A 20,657-nucleotide genomic window follows, 5' to 3' on the forward strand; every position below is an offset into this window, starting at 1 on the left:
TGTCACTCTGTCACTTTAAACGCGAACTTAATCGCGTACCACATGATTGTAGTATTATTTTAAATAAACAATAATGTCTGTTGTTAAGAAAAAGAAGCATGTGTCCAAAAAGAACAAGAAAGCGTGGCGGAAGCACTGTGATATTACTGACGTCGAGGCCTTTCTGGAAGACCAACGGCTTGAGGAGAGATTAGGGTGAGGTTATGTTTACGTGTTTACAGCATGCTGTTAAAATAAAAATTGGTAAAACTGCATTAGGGCTCGTCCTGCAAATATATAACGACTATAAATATAAGATTTCGATAATTATGACTTATTAATGATAAACAACGATCACCTGCGAACCGCTTTAGCAATCTTCTAATAGCTTACTTTGGCCTCAAAATTCAGTCAATAACTACGGTCATGTAAGCGTTTCTGTGTTTGTTTTAAATAAATGTAATTGGTTTATCAAAGCATTTCATTTAGGTAAAAAATATTAAAGCCATAATGTTCTCCTGTATTACCAACTCAATGTTGGTATTCAACTCGGTAAGGGCCACTTGCACTATCCCACTAACCCGGGGTTAACCAGATAAAACTGTAGTTACCATGGTTACCAGTACAATCTGATTACGACGGACCAGTACAATTTGACAGGTTAACGGTTTAACTGGTTAACCCCGGGTTAGTGAGATGATATAAGTGGCGCTAAGTATATCTCTGGTTGATTAAGAAGCTTCGCGCAGCTTTTTGGTTCAGATCCATGTTATATAATCCATCAATTTCTTTGTTTGTATATCCAATGAACAGAAGATATATAAAAATAAGTTTTATTATTACCTTACAGTAAATTTGAAGTTAAGCCTGATGCAGAATTGTTTGTAGTGGACACCGCAGGAGATGAAGTAAAAGTAAAGGAAGAGAGGCCGCTCACAGCTAAAGCTAAGAAAAGAGCTAAGCTTGCCTCAGAGACTCCAAAATGTTATGAAGTCCTTTTACCCTCTTCAAAGGTAAATACCCACATACCATGACATTTAAAAATTATTAATAGGAGCCATTGTAGGATTTCAACTTTAAAAAAAAAATAAAAATACAACATTACCAGCTAACCCAAGGTCACTTGCTATCAAGCTCGCTGCAATCAGATATATGCAGCAAGAACAGGACCACCCATTTCTTAAGGCTAAAACAGTGTGGCATTGAGTCATCATCATATTGCTTGTTAGGAAAAAAATATAAACCAAATATTATAATTTTCCAGGTTCAAGATCCCAATGCAAAGCGTAATCATGTTAATCCAACGGGTACAAAGCCAACAGCACTTAGCAAACTCAAAGAAAAACGGCGCATTGAGAAAGGGATTTACGAAAAGAAGGCAGAACTGGCAAAAAAGAATAGAAAGATGGCATTAAATCAGAAAAGAAAAATGAAAAGAACCCGGCAAAATTTTGGTTTAGATCTCTGGGGCCAAGACTGTGAGTGGATTAAATATTGTTTATGGTATTATCAAAATCTTGTTTTAGTCTCCTAATGAAAGGAATGAAGGTTCATAAATAAAACCGGTGGGTGGTTTAGAATGGTTGACCAGTTAATATCGGTTACCTATCTCATCTCCAAAAACTTTAAAGCCAATTATTAAAATCCCGAAATTTTAATTTGTCTGTACGCGTTTTCCTAAAAACCGTTGAATTTTTAGAAGGGTCACCAATCTAACCTAACCTAAATTAAATATTTATAATTCAATTTTGAAATGACAGCAATACCTATTAGTATTAGCAAATAATTCTGACTGTTTTGAGACTAATAGCAAATATAGCAATATCTATTTATTAGTCTCAAATCAATCAGAATTCTTTGCTTTGAATGTACTTCACAACCTCCAAGTTCTGACTTTGTCAATTTCTAATTCTAACCCTCTTTTGCAGTACTGGAAGCTAAGGGCATTCCATCAACTCTGGTTGATGACTTTGTGTCAACAGAGGCTCAGCTTCACAATGTACTGCCGGACCGCAGGCTACGACCTAAGCCTCCATTGGCTAAAACTGTTGTCACCAGGAAGGCTGTTGAGCTGCCTCATCCTGGAGTCAGTTATAATCCTTCATTCAAGGTATGGTCCAATTTCGTATAATTTTCATATGAGATAGCATTAGGTGGAGAAATCAAGTAGCAAATTCTTATTACAACACAGCTGATTAGGGTAAAATTAAATAAATAAAAATGTTTCTAAGATTCATCTTTATCAGTTACTTGATTGCCAATATAAATTTTGATAATTTTAACAAACTAATATGTTCATACGAAAATTCGTCAATGGGCAGAGGTCATTTGGAGAAAAGATAAGCGAAAGCATTTAGGCAGTTGGTTTACGGTTCCATGAACGTGTAGGTGGCTATGTGAAGGCCAGAGCTTCGCGTTGTTGCGATGCAGTTGTGTCGATTTTTTCACGCAGCTCGAAAGATTGAGCTGCGTGAAAAAATCGACACAACTTTGAAAACCACTAATTGAATATCTTGATGCCATAACTCAATAAATCTGTTTTTATTTTAAATTATCAATATTACAATTTCTTAAGTTATAATCGTTAATATTTAAGATTTTATTGACTAGGTAGCAGAGGAGCTTATTTCTAGTCTTAAATTCTAATAATCATTATTATAATTATGTAATTGTACATGTTCATATACATATTTGTACTGCTATACGACTCAATCTTCAAATCTGTTGTATAAAGTAAAAACATAATGCTATGCCTTTAAAAATAGAGCTAACAGTACATGAACACTTGCAGGATCACCAAGAATTGCTGCAGCAGGTGGTTCAACATGAAGAGAAGATCATCAAACGCGGGGAGCACCTGCAGCGCGTCACCACTGGCATGTTCAGCAAGGTCACCGTGCAGCAGAAGGAGGTAAACTTCTTGAACAACTGCTAGATAATAGTAGGTACTAATACATACAGAATTCTCACTGTCAAATGAAACCAATATTTGACATCACGTTCTCTCTCTAACGCATAAGTCGCGTGACGTTTTCTCTTTCGCGCTTATAATCAGACCTCGGATTCTAGCGGGCATAATTTATGGCAGTTCCTATATTGATTAATTTAATTATCAATACTTTTCCCTGATACTAGCGTTCGCTCAAGATTTTGTTTGACATAATAATAACTATAGTCCTTTCTTCTTTATTTAAAAGAATTTTCTGAAACTTGGCTCATTATATTTTTTTTCTAACCTAGCGATCATATAATAAAATATGCTTTCTGCAAACATTATTAATTTTATCATCAACCCCGAAATAATACTTACAAATAATATACAAGTTGATGAGTTACAAACGAAACTGGGGGCGATCACTAGTATTAGGGAATAGTATCGAAATTATGCCCCCTGGAATCCGATGTCTGCTTATAATCAATGCCTGAACAACTGGCTCAACTTAGCTTTTTTGATTCATCCTAAAGGAGCTTGGGGTCCGCTTTGGGACCCTAATTCCATGAAGTTTCATGAGTCTTTTACAAAAGAGCCTAGTTTCATCAACTAATGTTCATGAAACTAGGCCTAAATAGGATTATTAAGATTTCTTCGCGGTGTTTTCACTGAAAATCAACTGGTAACTAAATATCCAATGATAATGCGTACATAAACTCAGATATCTGTTTAGTATGTACAAGCGGGGATTTGAACTACCAGGATCCCTAGAACTGTGTGGTATGCATATATTATAAGTATGTATGGTCTTATAATTATGCATGCAACACAGTTTTAAGATCCTGGGGCGCTTGGTTTGAACATATCTATTGACTTCCAGAACCAATGGCGCGAAGAGATGAATCTAAATGAGCAGCCCCACAACCCAGCCAACGAGAGTGGCTCCGACTCCGAATACCGCGCCGTCAACCTTCCCGTGCAGAACAAGAAGAAAGACCACAAGGCCAGGAGGAAGCAGAAAGAGAGGCTGCTCGAGAAGGAGAGGCTTAAGAGAGAGAAGATCGATAAGAAGAAGATCACTGATCTTTACAAGTGAGTGCAATAGAGTATACATAAGTACAAATTATATAGTGCCATCAACCCGCCCGTGGAAAACAAGAAGAAAGACCACAAGGCCAGGAGGATAAGATTGATAAGAAGAAGATCCCTGATTTTTACAACAACTACCTAAATCCCTAATAATATTGGAAGCGCTAATCTTATGCAACTAAAACTGTTGTACCCAAATAATAGACCGATTATTTTGATACTAGATATCTGTGTCTCTGTAAACATGATCACGTGAAAAAAAGTTGTACAGTTAAAATTATGTTTTACGCATTGAGGTAATATGTATACACTAGAGGCGGCCTCTCGAAGGGAATGTTTCCGCACCTCAATGAAGTGCATGCACTTCATTGCTACTGGCTAGCTGCGACAGCTGGCTAGTTCTTTAGCTTAGTGACAGACGTCAAACGCAAAAAATGGCGGACTTCTCGCGGACACAATTTGTTCTCGACAGTTTGTCTATACATATATGTCAATGGTTTTACGATTGCAAAGTGGAACATGCCACTATATACTACATATTTCCATATGCAAGCTGTTTGTAACGCCACTATCCCAGAGTTCAAGCGTTACATTCGGATATAGCAAATTAAATTAAATTTAAAAGACATGATTGGTACGTTTATATCTGAATATTTAGTCAAATATGGCGAAGTGTTAAGTGGCTTAATTAACCTTTGTACCGCCAAAGACGACAACTGACGCGCACTTCAGCCTAATGCCTTCTCTACACTATCGGATATGATCGCTGATAGTATCATCGTCTATCATCGTGCAAACATTCACACCATCGCCTGTAGTAGCAACCACCCGGCGATTCCCTTTGATGCGTGCCCAAAAACCGACAACTGCATAGTCATCGTCTATCATCGCCGATAGTGTGAGGAGCCATAAGGGTTAAGCTTATTCTGAGATTTGTACATTTGTTCTTTTTGACAGACTACGCAAGCTCAAGAGCTCCATAACCACAAAGGAGCAGAAACAGGAGAAGCTGCGAGAACTGCGCTCGGCTAAGCGCGCAGAGAAAGCGGAGACAGCCCCGCCGGCACTGAATAAGAACAAGCCACCGCAGAAGGAACCCGACTTCGTTGACCCTGCTGACCTGAGCGGGAACCTCACCAGATTGGCCCCTAGCAGTAAGTACTAAGACTTAAGAGACAAAGAGTAATGGTAGGAAACGAAATGCTGATCTCTCAGCAATGCTCAGCAATAACAAACCACCTCAGAAGGAACCTGACTTCGTGGACCCAGCTGACCTGAGCGGGAATCTCACGAGATTGGCCCCTAACAGTACGTACAAAGGCCCTATATTCCTGAGAAATAGACGATTACTCACTCAGATGAGTATTGAAGCGCTTGAAACGTGCCGATATAGCTGTACCAGCGTTCAACAGGAGTAAGCCACCACAAAAGCTACCTAAGCTAAGGACTTCGTTCCTCCGAAACTCATTATATTGGTCACTCACTGTTAGTAGTAGCCTAGTAGCTCCTACTAGGAAACGGCGATAGGATTAATTTATGGTTGAATGTGTTTTAGGCGAAATTGCACTTATTACTAAAATAATCATGTCTATTCCAGCGAACCTTCTCCGCGAACGCTTCGAATCCCTGCAGCATCGCGGCGCGCTGGCCGCCACCAAGCTGATGATGAAGAAGAAACGTAAGGTCAAGAGCTACTTCAAGCCTGGACACAAGGTCACTGACAAGGAGATCGAGAGGTATATTAATAAGAAAGATATTAAGTAAGCGTTTGTAAAGGCGGAGAAAAAATAAAATATGGAAAAATTTTAATATTTTTTTATTATGCTAGAGTCCACCATTTTTTTGGTTTCCTTATCATATGGTTTAAATTGCTTATGCTGTTTTGAAAATAGGCTCTATTATTTCACTCTATTTTTAGCATTAACTTGGACGAGTTAACTTTCATTACAATGTCACGGCAACCATAAATTATAATTTGATTTGAGACTAAGGGTTGTTGAGTGTACCTTTCGTCCCCTCAGGCTTATATGTTGTAGCTATCATGACACGCGAAATTTTGATATCTATAAGTGTTAATTAGATTAACAGGTATTGAAATGTGTTCATAGTTCTCGGGAACCGTGTCGATAACCTAAAACGTGTGAATAATTCACACCGTGAAGTCAGTAAAGGTTGTCAATTGAAAAACAATAAAAGATTTTTTTTTTATTAAATTTACTATAAAAAATCCTTAACACATTTTACACCTAAAAATAATCTACTTAAGAGTATTTTACAGTAAAATCAAGTTGGCAATGTAACAATAGCTTAATCAGGCTAAAATAGGTAACTCAGTAGGTTTTAAGGTTGTTCTCCCAAATATGGGGAATACCCAAGTATCAGAATAAAAATAAAGTCTATAAACAACGTAATAAGTTAACTAGTTATATGCTAAGGCAACGTACCACACCATTTTCAACAATAATATTGATATTCGACAATCATCATTGAAATAGATGATTTAACAAAATTTGAGCCTAAACTTTCTATCTACAAAATCACAATATTTTACAACTATATTTTGGGGATGATAACATAGATAATATACAAAATTCAGACTGTACACCAATTGTTTTGTAACGAAAACTCATACCCATCCCTAAATATTTTGAAGTCACTCATTAACTTAATATAGGTTGAATCAACCCCATCTAGCGGCGATCGTGTAAAGCGATCGTAATAGCTCCAACGCTCTTGTGTCAGCGGGCGTTTTGGGTCCCTCATTGGGAGGCGCAACCCTAGCCTCCGCGATAGGGTTGTCAACAACCGGAGACTTTGTAGTCTTTTGTTCGACAGGGGTCGTTCTTACTAAGAACTTTTTGACACCTCTCCGACTGGTTGTAGTCGTTCTAGGAGCTTGTGTGGTTTCTGTGTAAAACTCGGTCGTCGTCTTTATATTCTCCGTAGTCGTCGTAGATGGGCTCGATAACGAGTTGATGGCGGAAGGATCGAAATTAATGCTTTTTCCCCTCCTTTCGAATTGTTTGGGCCTTATTTCTTCTAGAGCAGCGACTTTATCGCTCCTCTTGTAGTTTTTGACTTCGATATCAGCGACTGTTGTAGAAAGATCCTCCGCGCTTTCTTCTTTCGTGATTTCGTCCATATCTTTCTGTGATACCGCCATTAGAGCTTCGAGTAGCGCTTTCTTAGAAGCTTCCGCCGTTGTATTATGGTCATCATCACAAGTTTGCACCAATAAAAGGATTAGTCTCCTCACTGTTTTTGACTTCGTCTTTTTCATAACGTTCATGAGTTTTTCCGTTGTTGTAGCATTCATTCCACCCATGATTTCCTTAGCTTTCTCTACTACAGTATCAGCAATAGTTGTTATATCTTGTGCAGGCTCCGTAGAAGTAGGGTCTTTAACTAATTTCCCTGCTCTTTCTTCTTTAACGTTTCTTGGTGTAGTAGATTCGTAAAAGACTGACGAAGATACCGCTTGTTCGCTTGTTTTCGTTTCTGTTGCTGGCGTCGTTAGAGTGTTTTGAGCCCAAGCGTTTGTTTGTCTTGCGATTTGTGATACTCCTTGTTCTTGAGCCGACGGACTTAGACCATCATTCAAGGTTATCGGGTCTATAACGGTGCTTTGCCAATACTCAAAAGTAGTGGGCCAGTTGAAATCAGATGTTTTGTCGCTCTCTGGGGAAGTGAATACGTCAGAAGTTGGCGTAACTGTATAAACTTCTTCTTTTATCGTGGTACTAGGTTGAGCTGTAGTTTGTACTGTCGTCGTTGATATGTCTGACACTGTGGGTGCTTCCAATTCTTCGGAAGGCTTCTTAACAGTTGTTTTAGATTCCTCTAAGTTGATTTGTTTACCTTGACGTAAGTTATTTTGTGGTGTTACAAATGATTGGCTGTGAGCTCTTTGCAATTCTTCTTCGTTTTCTAATTCAATGCTACTATCGGCTTCAGTGAAGTACACTGGTGTAGTTTCAGGGATACCTGTCGTTGTCCTTATCTTTTTGCTTTCAAAAATATTGTCTGAGTCGGGGATTGGTGCAATGGTTGCATCAACCCCTCGAGAAGAAGGTTCAACCCCCCAGGCAGAAGGCAGATTTGTTACTTCAACGTACTCAGTCAAAGGTTTCGCATTAGTTTGTAAGACCTCTTTACCATAAGGAGAATTGTTAGAGTTGTTTTGGAATCCACCGTATCTTTGTCCCAAGTAGTTATCTTCCGTTGTGGTTACTGTGTAATCAGTACTGTCGTTTGCCAAAGTGTTTACGTTAGATGCAACCGTATTAGTAAATGAGAAGGGAGTGGTGTTACGAGCAAACGGAGTAGAGGCAGTAGTGTAAGACGCTGATATTCTTCCGCAACATCTGAAGGGACTTTTAGGCGTCGTTGGTTGCACAGTCGTCGATACAAATTCAGTGTTAATTGTGCTGGGTGTGGTCCCTGCGTCGTCTGATACTGCCGGATAATCCGTGGCAATATTCAGAGATTTGCCGTCTCGTAGAGAAACAAACGGTGACCTAACTTTATTGTCGTCGGAAAATCCTAATATCTCATCATCATCTTCGTTGACTGTAGTGGTCGGCTCAGTGTTGTAAGATTCTTCAGTCGTTGATAGCATGTCACCGAAAGATGGGTGGGTTGGACGAATATCCGAAAGCACTTTTCTAAATTGAACAGGGTCTTGCAAATAAGCCGATAATGCGTGTGTGAATACTTGAGCTAATTCCCTAATTTGAGGCGAGGTAGCAAGAGGATTTTGACTTTGCTGCACAGCCAAGTCATCGGCCAATTCATTGTACGTACCATTGGGGTCTAGTTTAATATCTTCTAATAATTCAGATGTTTCTGTACCATGGCCAAAAAGTTTGCTGTATTTATTAATTGTGTGCTGGCTAAACAGAGCTGGCAAAGCGTCCTCCATGGCGCCATAGTCTTCATATGTCGGTGTGCTGGCTTCGCTAGCCTCTTCAGGAGATGCAGTCGTGGACAGATTATCTAAAGCCGTTGCGTAGTAGATAGCCAGAGTGTGTAAAGTCTTTGGAGTTAGAGACGGTGGAACGAGAAGACCTGGTCTATTTGGAAGGTCGCCGTAATATTTCTCAGTGAGCGTAGTCGGAACGGTAGGTTCAGTTGGCTGGAATCTTTCTAAATTCAGTTTCTTCAATAACCTTTCCCTCCGCTCTTGGTATGACGGTTCCGTAGTTATCTGGTTGAGATTAACAGTTGAGATCCTGTCGCTGGCGGGTTCAACATAGTACTGGTTCCTTGTTGTTTGTGGGATTTTGGTTACGGATTCGAAATTATTTTTCGGTACTATGGACACTGTGTTCTCTACATTCTGAGTAAACTGATCACTTCTATCTGTAACTTGAGAAACCTTCTCCGTAGTACTGGGCGCTAAAGTCTTATTTCTTTCCCTTTCAAGAAATTCCTTCAGGGAAGATATTCCAGGTCTCGTGTAAGGTTCGCGTCTGTCATTGAAAGTAGTAGAATAACTCTTCGTGTAGGGTAAGAGGGTTGGTCGTTTTGTAGTAATAGTCACTTCTTTAGCACCTTGATTGTTCAAAGTTTTATCTCTAAAATTGTACAATGTAGTCAAAGTAGGATTGCTTTTGGGTTTGCTAAGTTTGAGCGGTTGGTGGTTGGGAAGATTGGGCGTGTAAACTGGATAGGGGCGATAGTTCTTATTGTATGCATCTTGTAAGTATTGCCTATTTTTGTTATTAGTGAACGAAGCAGTCTCCGCTGCGACTTGCATCTCCTTAAGGCTGTTGTAGTCTCCTGCGGCCTTATCACTTCTATAAGTCGACGACTCCGTGTAAGTAGGCAGGGTAGTCCTGGCAGGTGCGTTACCAAAATTGTTGGCTATCAACTGCACGAGGTTTCTCCTTCTTTTGTCGATGTTTGTCGTGGTTTCAGTCTTCAACGTTGGGTTAACTTCAGCAAAGAAAGCATGAAAGCTTCTAGCGGTTGCTTTAGGTGCCTCAGTTTGTAATCTTTGCCTGTGTCTTTGCAGTCTCTCAGTTGTACTAGGGACATTCACCGACGACCTCCTAGATTCGGCCCTGGCGCTGTTGTCAGCAATTTGCTGGAGGTCAATATTCTTGCTAAGACTTTGGGTGATCTTTTGAGATTTCTTTTGCTCGTTGGAGTAGTACTCGGCGCTGGACTCATAGAGGGCAGGCGCGGAGGCGCAGTTCACCTTGAACCACCAGTCACAGATGAGGTGCGACTGGCTGAAGATGGTACCGTTCGGGCAGAGGAAGGATATCTTGCGGGACGTGTCGCAGATGTGGAACACCTGCAAGAAGAAATAATAAACATGATACATCAGAAGGAGGGTAAATGTATTTCGAGCGTGGGTATGTATATTATATGTCCATTTATTTGGCACGCCCTACAGCCCAAACGGCTGAACTTTGACGTATGAGATGTAGGTGAATTCGTCAGAATTGTGGCAGTGACATAGGCTATATAAATTATGAAAATGGCGCCCGCAAGTGAAACAGGGGGGAGGTTGTTTTTTTTTATTACTATAGCAATATGGGTACCAAATGAAAGCTAGTGAAAATACCATTTCAAAAATGTATGTAAACAGTCGGGTTTTTTGTTTGTTTCAATAATAGTTGCACTTTAATGTAACAGAAAATTACGCTGTAAACATGATGTACTTTTCTTATTTTTTGATATATCTGGGCCCTATTACTACCTACCTACTTTACAATCTACAAAAATTCACACTTAACAACGCGTAACACAAAACATAGTGCATATGTCAAATGCACATTTATTTCTACAATTTACATATTTGTTAATAATAAATAATACAAATTTTTCGCTATTGTGTTTTCTGGTACACAAACCTATTAAATATACAATCTCGTAACTAGTCACTTGTAAATTGTAATTGTAAGTTTTTTGATATAGGGGCCCGGTTAATTATTTTTAAACAAATAGAGGATATTCACAGTCACTTAATTGTTATAAAATTTGGATCCATTCAGTCATTTTCAATTTAGAGCAGTTCAAAGTAAAGTATGGATTGTGAAATTTTTGAACGTTTTCTAATAATTTGTTAGACCAAGAAGTGAAAATGTTACAGTATGGGGCATTTCACGTGAAGCGGGCATAAGAAAAAAGTGACATCTTAAATTTCGCTCATATTTCGGTCAATTGAAGTCTTTAAGGACATGAACGTATGCATTCATTTTTTTGCTTGTACGGCACTTAGTTGAGGAATTATGGACTACCAAAGTTTGACCCCTTTATGAAATACGCCTTGCTGTAGCTATTAAAAATGCAGTAAAGAAAAAATTTAAGTAGTGTTTAAAGACAAGAGAAAATACGTTTTTTTTTTATTATGGATAACAATAAAAAAAATTTTTTTTTTGCTCAAAACCGGAAATAACTTTTTGACGTAAAACTTTAATAACTTCGGCCGTCTTTTTAAATAATCGATTAACTCAAAATAAAGTCTAAAATATCTAGATGTTACACAAAAAGCTTCAAAATGGAGAATGCATTCGTTTTCGAGATAGAGGAAGTTATATATAACATTCCGCGCTGAGTACCTACCGTACCTACTTAGTGCATGTTTAAGCCGAGGGGTTGAGGCCGGAACTTATAAAAAAGACGCTGGTATGTTAGTTATACATTTATAATAACTATTTTTAACCAACAGTATTATAACCGTTTTTGACAATTATATTATTTGAAACTAGAATACACACAGGCAATATTAATACCGTAAAATGGGGTGAGTATGGGTTGAGGGGGCAGAATTTAAAGAACGCGGATGTTTTCAGTACAGTTACCTACTAGCCTACTACTTTGATTTTCTGGTTCAGGTTGCTCTAAGAGTAATTTTATTATACTTTTAGACGTATTTCTTTTTCTAGTGGCAACACTGAGTAGCCAAATTATAACATTAAAAAAAAACTGGAATCACTAGAATTGAGAGGTAAAGATATGAGCCCAGGGCCGGAACCAGGGTGGTGGGGACCCATCATGCAGAAGAGGAGCGATAAGGATGAGCGAAGAGTGGGACGGAGAGCAGATCAAGGCAAGCTAATCCGAAATTCACAATCCGAAAGTTTTAAATCATACATTTTCCCATCTCACCCCATTGCTGTCCCCTATAACCCCAACTACTGTGTGAGGTGGGGCCAGGCATCGTAAACTGCGAGCGAAATCCATTGAAGTACTAGGGTTGTTGTCAAATCAAAGTACGTCATTTCAATGGATTTCGCTCGCAGTTTACGATGCCTGAATATCGCACTATTTTGTGCTTATCTTCAAAATTATGAAATTAAACGACAGGTAATCATTAAAAATCTAAAATTCACACGGCATGACTATTTTTTATGACCGAAATTCAACATGTCACATTTTTCTTATGTCCGCTTCACTTGAAATGCCCCGCATGTTATATATTTGTGATCTACTCACAAAGTCCTTTCATTTGGTACCCCACATGGTATGTTTAAAAGAAAAAAGTTAAAAACTTTGTACTGCCGACTTTATGACGTCACAGCAACTACCCCCACCACTTTCGTTCTTGTCATCTCATATATTTGTGTTCAGGACATCAAACTGAATGCATTGATACCATATTCACTGAGATGACATAAGCGAAAACCGATTTCAAGAAGATTTCTAGAAAAGGCCAGGCCACTGTACTCTTCTGATGACTACGCATCTGATGATTACTACATTTGATACTTAATAGTGGACACATATTGTGCGTTTACCTGGCAGTCGGTCTCCAGGTCGGCGTAGTAACCAGTCGGCACGTTCTTGCAGTTGAAGCCGGTGTTCGGGATGCTCGGGTATGCTGGGAAGTCTACGCCCGCCTTGCCAATTACTCCTGTAAGTATAAATTATTTTTTTGGACAATTAGGTAGTTAAATAGAAGCTATATCGGGGTAAAAAAGATCTCACCATTATTTTATACAGTTATGTACAATTTTATAAATATTTAATTCGAAAAAAAAAAAACAAATTCAAAACGATAGCTGATTGTACCATTTGTACCTACTTATTGCTAATGCAATAACTCAGTAATGGTCATTATCATGAAAGTATAATACGTTCATCTTCGAACTATACGACCCGCTGCTGGGCTCAATGGTTCAGGTATCTTCTCATTATAGCCCAGGTCATGGTGGCGTTGGTTAAGCCTGGCTATCGTATTTTCTTCCACGTAGGGTTTCAGGCGAAACCTGCCCCCATGAGCCGTGGCAGAATGCCGGGACAACGTGAGCGTAGGGTTTCAGGCAAAAAAAAATGTTGAGAAACAGCTCTGAAATTCATTAGCTGGGTGGTGAAAACATACCTTGATGTTCCACTAAATCCAAATCGGGCTGCGAGTCAGCTGGGATGAGCCGCTTGACCAAGGTTCGACCTTCGCGATGCTCAAAGCCAGCAGCGCCCATTGCTTGTGCGAGAGCTGTCAGAGTTTCCGCACTCGGAGCCGCTGACGGCAGCTCAGCTCGGGCCGTGTCCTGGAAATCATCGTCAATATATGGCTTGTGGCTGTGGCTTAAGTAAGAGCTTTAAATTTCGATGCAGATGTTAGCAGGTTTTTTCACGATTTTTTTCTCTCCCGAAGAACTATGATTTCTTTGCTGCATGCAAGGTAATAAAACGTAAGAACAGGATGTCGTTTGTAATTTACGGTAGGTGCGACAGAGTGCAACATGCGGGAAAGACGGCCCCATGTTCCCTTTCTTCTCCAGTGCAGCCCAGGAAAAATACAATTTTCCGCGTCCTTACCTAATTTTTTAATTTGAAATATAATTCTTAGTCTTAATATTTGCGCATACATAGGTACAAGTACCTATATACTTAATGCGTTATATTGTAATAGATTGGCGTACCTTTCTCCGTTGCGCTCGTCGCGCCCCATCGCAACTGCTGGCTGCTGAAAAATTAAATATACATTTTGGGCTAGGAAGTGTGAGTAGTACATGAATATTTGCAAATAATTTGTTATCTGAGCATCTTTTGGGACACGGGGATAATTGATATAATTGCTTTTGTGCCTATACAAGTATACATACCTAAATGCGAGGATGTGGGAGGTTCTATGGATTTATGGTTAAAAATAACACAAAAAAGTTACATGATAGTATATCACGCCTCAAACATGTCCAGCTCATAAATAACCATTCAACCGGCCATGACTCGCACAAAAACCTAAACCAAGTCTAGGTATGTAGACAATGCCCTAATAAATTACTCTAGTCATTGACAACATTAACAGGCAGACAAGAAGAACAAAAGGAGCAGGCGTGACAGACTCGGCGAAAGTGCAGTCACGATATGTACAGCGTCCAGGATGACTCAAACAGGTACTTTTTTACACTTTCAACTCACGAGTGGTTATATGTACCTACATATTTCACTTTACATAACCAGCAGTGTCCTTGCGGAGACGTTCTTGTTCTTCAAAGAAGTTAGTATTTTTGTTTAACCTCCCAAGTCTCGATGTTCTTTTATAATATAAAGACAGATTCAAATCGAATTTTAATGAATAAGGTTCGAATCGAAGAAGGTTCCAAATTTCAAACCGCGAAAAATAATCAAAGCTTAGGAAACTAAGATCTTTCCAACTATCCTAGCTACATTATATTGTGACGCTTTCAAAAGGTGCCACATTGTCGCTTGCTTGTATCTTTATACGAAAAACCTGTCCGAGCGTCCTTATGGCAAGCGACAATGTGGTACCTTTTCCTTGAAACTGACACATTTCCTCAAAGAACTGAAAAATCCCTGTAACTTTATGATTTCTATTACGTGCGACAAGACTTGCGGGCAAGGTTATAATATCCATAAAATAATGCAGACTCCGCGCCTTCGAAATTCTGCTCCTACCTACACTAAATATGAATCAAACAGTATTCAGTCTAGTAGTATCCTGCTACGGCCTTTGCAGCTAGTGGCAAGTACCCGATCTTGCATAATGAATGTCAGTCGAGACGAGTACCTACCTATCCTAGCAAAATATTGTAGCTGCAAACAACAATAAGTTCTTTCGGTATCTGGAATGTTAAACAGTAGCGTTTGACTACTTATACGCGTAGTTACTTACGTATTGCCTAGGTAATACGAAACCGTACAGTCATTTACTGCAGCTGTCAAATGCAATTGTAATAATTTGTACCTACAACTTTTCACTTTTCAGTAGGTATTATTATGTCTAGTTTTATATTACTGGGACGTTAAATAATCTGCATAGTAACATTCCCTTCAATACTCTTGTGACAATAGGAAGTGTGTTAGGCTGTAGCTTCGTCGCGTGCGCATACGGTCGTGCGTCGAATTTTATCCGCGACTAATTGCGGCCCATTGTCGCTGTCGCGCACGGCTGCAGCGAGCGCGGCGCATGCGCCTTTCCGGACGTGGCAATGACATTTATTTGCAAACAAGAATATAAGAAACTAAGTAGGTAATTTGAACGAACATAGGTAATTAATGCAAAAACAAAATTTTGCAAAGTGGTTGATATCATTTGCTTGCAATTCAGTATACGTAGATAAGTCAGTGTTAGTTGCAATACTTTCAATAAAATGGGATAAACGTATCTACAGCTTGCCTTATGCAGCCTACGGACTCATGACACTGGGATTGTTACTTAATTAATGAGTCACGAGTACTAACTTTAAAAATCTGTTTCCTTTTTTTACACGACTGCCCAAAAAAGAGTGTTATGTTTTCTTAATTTAATTTGTACGGAACCCTCGGCGGGCGAATCCTACTCGTACTTGTCCGGTTTTTATTTTGATTGATTTTTTATTGAAAATACAGAATATGTATGCCTAGGTATAAGATTTGAGACGTTCCCTCAATTCCTCATCGATCCCAAAATTGGAATTAGATTTGACAAAAAAGTTACGAACTGGGAACTATGTATATCGTTTTAAACAAAAAAAGAAACAGTTTACATATGACGAGTTCTGAGTTAGGTAAGAACAAAAACAAAAATTGAGAACCTCCTTTTTTAAGGTGGTTAATAAATGTATTTAATGTTTCAAGTAAATACTACCGCTTTATAGTAAACTAGGCACCATTTATTTGCCTTATAGATCTAACGTCATTCGAAGATCGATATCATTTCGCTGACAAAAGAGTAGGCTAAACGCACTTGTCAATTGTTAACAGATAACAACATTGAGGTCAGGACCCCGCCTTTCTTGACAAACGTCAGTACAGTCTTAGAAAGTGGCAGGTTATTGTGTGCGTTCATTATTTGGTGATTAATATCACCGCTATGCATAGATCATTCTTCTGTGAACATGATTAGTACCTATTTGTTGAAAGAAAGTTATATAGGATCGTCCTGAATTTAGCGCCATTTGCATCATCCCACTAACCCGGGGTTAACCAGTTAAACCTGGAGTTACCATGGTTACCAGTACAATTTGTCACTGGGTTAACCCTGGGTTAGTGGGATGGTGCAAGTGACGCTAAATTCAGGACGATTCTATATAACTTTCTTTTTGATTGTAGGATTTGTAGGACAACTATGGCACAGCTATGTCTAAATTGAACGTATCTTTTAAGCATCATTTATTACGTCTAGCCAACTATATTGATATAAATACGATTATTGATAATGGTTACATGTAGGTATATCTATATGCATATCGGATGGCAGTCTGTACTCTATGTGTGTGTGTGTGGTGGTAATTTAATTTAAATTATTAAGTCGTTTAAGGCGACGGTAGCATTTTCAGATTCTGTCAATTTACCCCATTCCACACACAAGCGCACTTTACGCACACTACCTCACTTTACATCTCTAACTGGGACCCAGGTCAGTGACCCATCATGTTTTTTTAAAGCGAGGTTTAGACTAGCAAGAACTTGCATGCAATTTACGTTACATTGCTGACTACTAAGGTAAACTCCGTAAACTGCATTCAAAATGTTTATCAGATACCGCAATGTAATGAAAATTGCATGCAAGTTCTTGCTAGTCTAGACCTCGCTTAAGAGTCCCCGGCAAGCTCGGCCGAATTGCACCTTTTCATACAAACGTAGTTCCGCTCTCATTTTAAAACTACGTGTTGAATTGTAATAAAACTTTGCACATACAATGACGTGAGGTATATCTAAGTCTGAAATTAATTTATATAGCTCCAGTTTATAAAACAAACGAAATAGAGCAAAAACAAGTTTTGTATGAATAACTTAAATTAGCTGTATTTTTTTAACTAAGCTACATAAACTAATTACAGACATAGATATACCTTATCCTATTGTAAGCATGGATGTAAGTAAGGGGAAGTAGATATGGCACCAGGCGCTCGATGGTGAGCCATCAAATATAGGTTCCTGAACCAATATTAAGTAAGTCGTACGGCTTACGCCAATGTGTCAAGATTGTCACAATCATGTACTAAATATTGCCTACATTTCAGTTTTGTCAGCTATGAACGTCACGCGTCTATTATTAATAAAAGGTCATTGATTGTAAGTACAAGAGTTTGAGCCGAAATAACACAACACCAAATTACCATCAATTACTTTTTCATGTTCTCCAACATATAATCAAACCAGTAATTAACTAGCAATTTGCTTGAACAAAACTCTCTACAGAAGTTAGAGGGTTTGGTCACTTTTCAGCTTACTTTGGAGGACAATCGCTCCCGATAGCAGCACAGGAGCCGTGAGATTTTCGCGAAGCGTAAATGTAAAGTTTATCCTTCCGACGTAGCCCACAAGATGGCAGAACCTACTATGCACAAGCAAACGTACGAGAACGGTAGATGGCAGCACTTGCTTTGGCACTGTACATGATTATGTCTCCGATTCAGGCCACAAGATAGCAGACCCTCTAACGCGTACGGTCTCTATAGTTGAGCTTAGTAGAAAATAAGGTTAAGGTCAGCAGAAAATATTCAGATATATGCATTCTTCTGCCATCCAAAAGGTTAGAGAAGTTTAAGCGCCAAATACAGAATTACCCTTTTTTCTTAAATCTAACCGATATTTATGAACAGTTTCTATTTTTATTGTACGGACAACAATAGTTGTACATAATAAGTAGCCCTAGTGTTCAATACGATTACTACGCGGTATTTTTTTATGCCTAATTAAGTGCTTTAATATTTATAAGCGGAGTCTCTATTATTTTAAATTGTAAGAAAACAAACCCATCATTACGTGTAAATTTCGATATCATTATCTAAATCCTCATTATTAGGTTGCATTCGCACATTCTTCACAAAGTAAGATAAACAAACAATGTAAAGGCTTGTAAAGCGCCTATGGCTGTTAAATAACGGGCATTACCGATAAAACAAGCGTTGGTACAGCGAGTCCTATCTGTTAATCTATTTACAAGCGTTAAAGTTTTTCAAATCAAAGCTTCAAGTTATACATCCTTAGTAGGTTTATTTAACCCTTAGTCTGCAGGTATGTATTTATTGTACTATATGCCTATATTAACATATTAACAGTAACTTCACGTTACTGCCTTACTTTATCTCGATTCGACCCTCCAACTAGCAACCCATTTGAGTAAGTATTTTGAAATATGAAAATATAATTATATGAAAATATACATTCCTTATTAACTAGCATTGTTATTACTTATTGCTTTGATTATTTGAACATAATGTCTCAGCGAGAATAAAACGAATGGCATAAAAGACCCAATACCTACCGGACCTATCGGACATCAGGGCCCTGTTTATCAAAAGCTCGTAGCTTGTAATACAAGTGGAAGTCCCTTTCTAACAAAAAGTGAGTTCCGCTTGTATTACAAGCTACATGATTTTGATAAACAGGGCACTGGTTTATTATTTTGTTGTTTTTTGTACGAGTACTTTAATGATCGACATTGAATCGATAACAGGCGGCGGTACGCGAATAGGTACTTGCATGGCAAATGTCCAAATGTCTGAGCGCATAATCAGATTAAAAATCATATATTGTTTGTTGCTGAATGCAGGCCCAGATCCCAAGTAGGAAAAATATTGAATAACATGGAACCAAATACGAGCTTTGTACCAACTTTCGACAGAACACATGAATGATTTAATTGTCTCTCGGACAGGGCAAAGGCGAAAGTTACCAGTCGTTCATTAGTTTTGAAGAGTTATCGTGAAACGCCATTGTCTTATTGATGCCTTATTGGCATTCTATTACGTGTTGATCGCCTTTTGTTTTATTTAGATCATCTTGATGATGTTTACACAGGGGTCTATCATCGATTATGCGGCGAGCTAACTACCTTGCTAAGCTTGCTAAGCAGAATTTATTTAGTAGGTACCTATTATAATTGTGAAAGTAACTTTAAATAGTTACTTTGACGTTCACGAGATAACTAAATCTGATAGCAGAAGCCATATAACTAGCAGCACGAATGACTAAGGACTTTAAAGATGTAAGAATTTGAACTTTCGATCTTATTTTTAAACGATGTCATTTATGATCAATGGATTTATAGTTCATACATTGTGTCATTTATGTCTCAATTGAGTTAATATATCATTAATGTCGTTGGAGATGACTCCATAGATACCCCGACATTTGACGCGTCTTTATCTAAAAGCTCATTATATATTAAATCGTATTGAACACAATTCAGCTGTTGACATCCTATTACTTCGTAGCATTATATTGGACCCGATTCTAGATGGCAGGCGTAACTCAATTTGCAAATTTTACTAGCAAACATAAGTTTTTATCAAATGCCAGTACCAAATTTCATTTTTCATATAATTAATCACCTATCAAAAACCTGTCAAAGAGTTAAAAGCAGCAGTCAAAAGCAATTTGAACAACAATTCCAATTTTAGTAGTTTACTAGTCACACTCGTTATCAAGTGTTTGACCCGTGATCACGAGAGGCAGTTTAATGAGCTGTCATGTTTGTCAACATGTCAAGATTGTTGACGGTTTGATGAAAGGTTTATAGATGTTAGATGAGCAAGATATTTTTAAAGCAAAACCAATTTGGTCATAAAGTAATAAGGTAAGGTTTCTTCTTATGGTTGGGTCCTATATAACGGTCGGTATATAACGGATGAAAATGTACGATAAAATTATTCACGACAAGTATTTTTTGCATACCTAAACTCTTTCAGATATTCAATCGCGGCTGAAACTGTGAAATAGAAAACAGTAATAACTAATAAGGAAACCACAATACATCTCGCTCCATAACTGATTCAGTTTCGTCACATTATGACGTCACATGATAGAAGACGCATTGTAACAGGTATGCAATACAGTATTCAGGAGCAATATTTAATACCAATTCAATCATCGTATGCAATGCACCATCCTCACACCCATGTAACTGCTAGAGCTAGCAAGGACAATTCGATATCAATATAATATTGATACATATTATTCGAGAATAAAGCCTGTGGTTTGCGGTTAAGTTACGCCTTCGAAGTAGTCATTCATAAGATATGACCGATTTTATGCGCGTAAGTATGCTATGCAAGTTATACCAAAACTCTTACGTTTGTGACTATTTTTGTGCGGTTTTGTATGGGGAAACTTTTTCACATTTACATTAATGTGAAAAATGTGTATGATGAAAATTTCTTAAGCGAGGGATACGCGACTAACATAAACTGTTGGTTATGGACTGAATACCATGTAGTAAAACTCTCAGGAAGATCAATACAAATATTTT

General features: G+C 38.3%; 2 protein-coding genes across 3 annotated transcripts in view; one reads left to right on the plus strand and one right to left on the minus strand.

Moving 5' to 3' along the window:
• LOC134740922 (ribosome biogenesis protein NOP53) lies at positions 1-5,803 on the plus strand. Its single transcript, XM_063673580.1, has 8 exons — positions 1-195; positions 830-992; positions 1,244-1,457; positions 1,908-2,089; positions 2,771-2,890; positions 3,792-4,003; positions 4,958-5,154; positions 5,598-5,803. The coding sequence occupies exons 1-8, from the start codon at positions 74-76 to the stop codon at positions 5,762-5,764; spliced, it is 1,377 nt and encodes a 458-aa protein (XP_063529650.1). The 5' UTR covers positions 1-73; the 3' UTR covers positions 5,765-5,803.
• Positions 5,804-6,199: 396 nt separating this feature from the next.
• The window catches only part of LOC134740988 (mucin-2), a 65,232-nt gene continuing 50,774 nt past the window's right edge, over positions 6,200-20,657 (minus strand). The window contains exons 1-5 of one of the 2 annotated variants that reach the window (XM_063673712.1): positions 14,302-14,361; positions 13,879-13,922; positions 13,335-13,503; positions 12,751-12,866; positions 6,200-10,301 (exon numbers count right to left, since the gene is read on the minus strand). In XM_063673712.1, coding sequence (XP_063529782.1) covers positions 6,681-10,301; positions 12,751-12,866; positions 13,335-13,434 — 3,837 coding nt within the window. In that variant the 5' untranslated portion in view covers positions 13,435-13,503; positions 13,879-13,922; positions 14,302-14,361 and the 3' untranslated portion in view covers positions 6,200-6,680. Of the gene's footprint in view, positions 10,302-12,750; positions 12,867-13,334; positions 13,504-13,878; positions 13,923-14,301; positions 14,362-20,657 lie in introns of those variants that run through there. The other variant, XM_063673703.1, reaches the window with a different exon arrangement.

The sequence above is a fragment of the Cydia strobilella genome, chromosome 1, assembly GCF_947568885.1.
Source record: "Cydia strobilella chromosome 1, ilCydStro3.1, whole genome shotgun sequence".
Classification (NCBI taxonomy): Eukaryota; Metazoa; Arthropoda; class Insecta; order Lepidoptera; family Tortricidae; genus Cydia; species Cydia strobilella.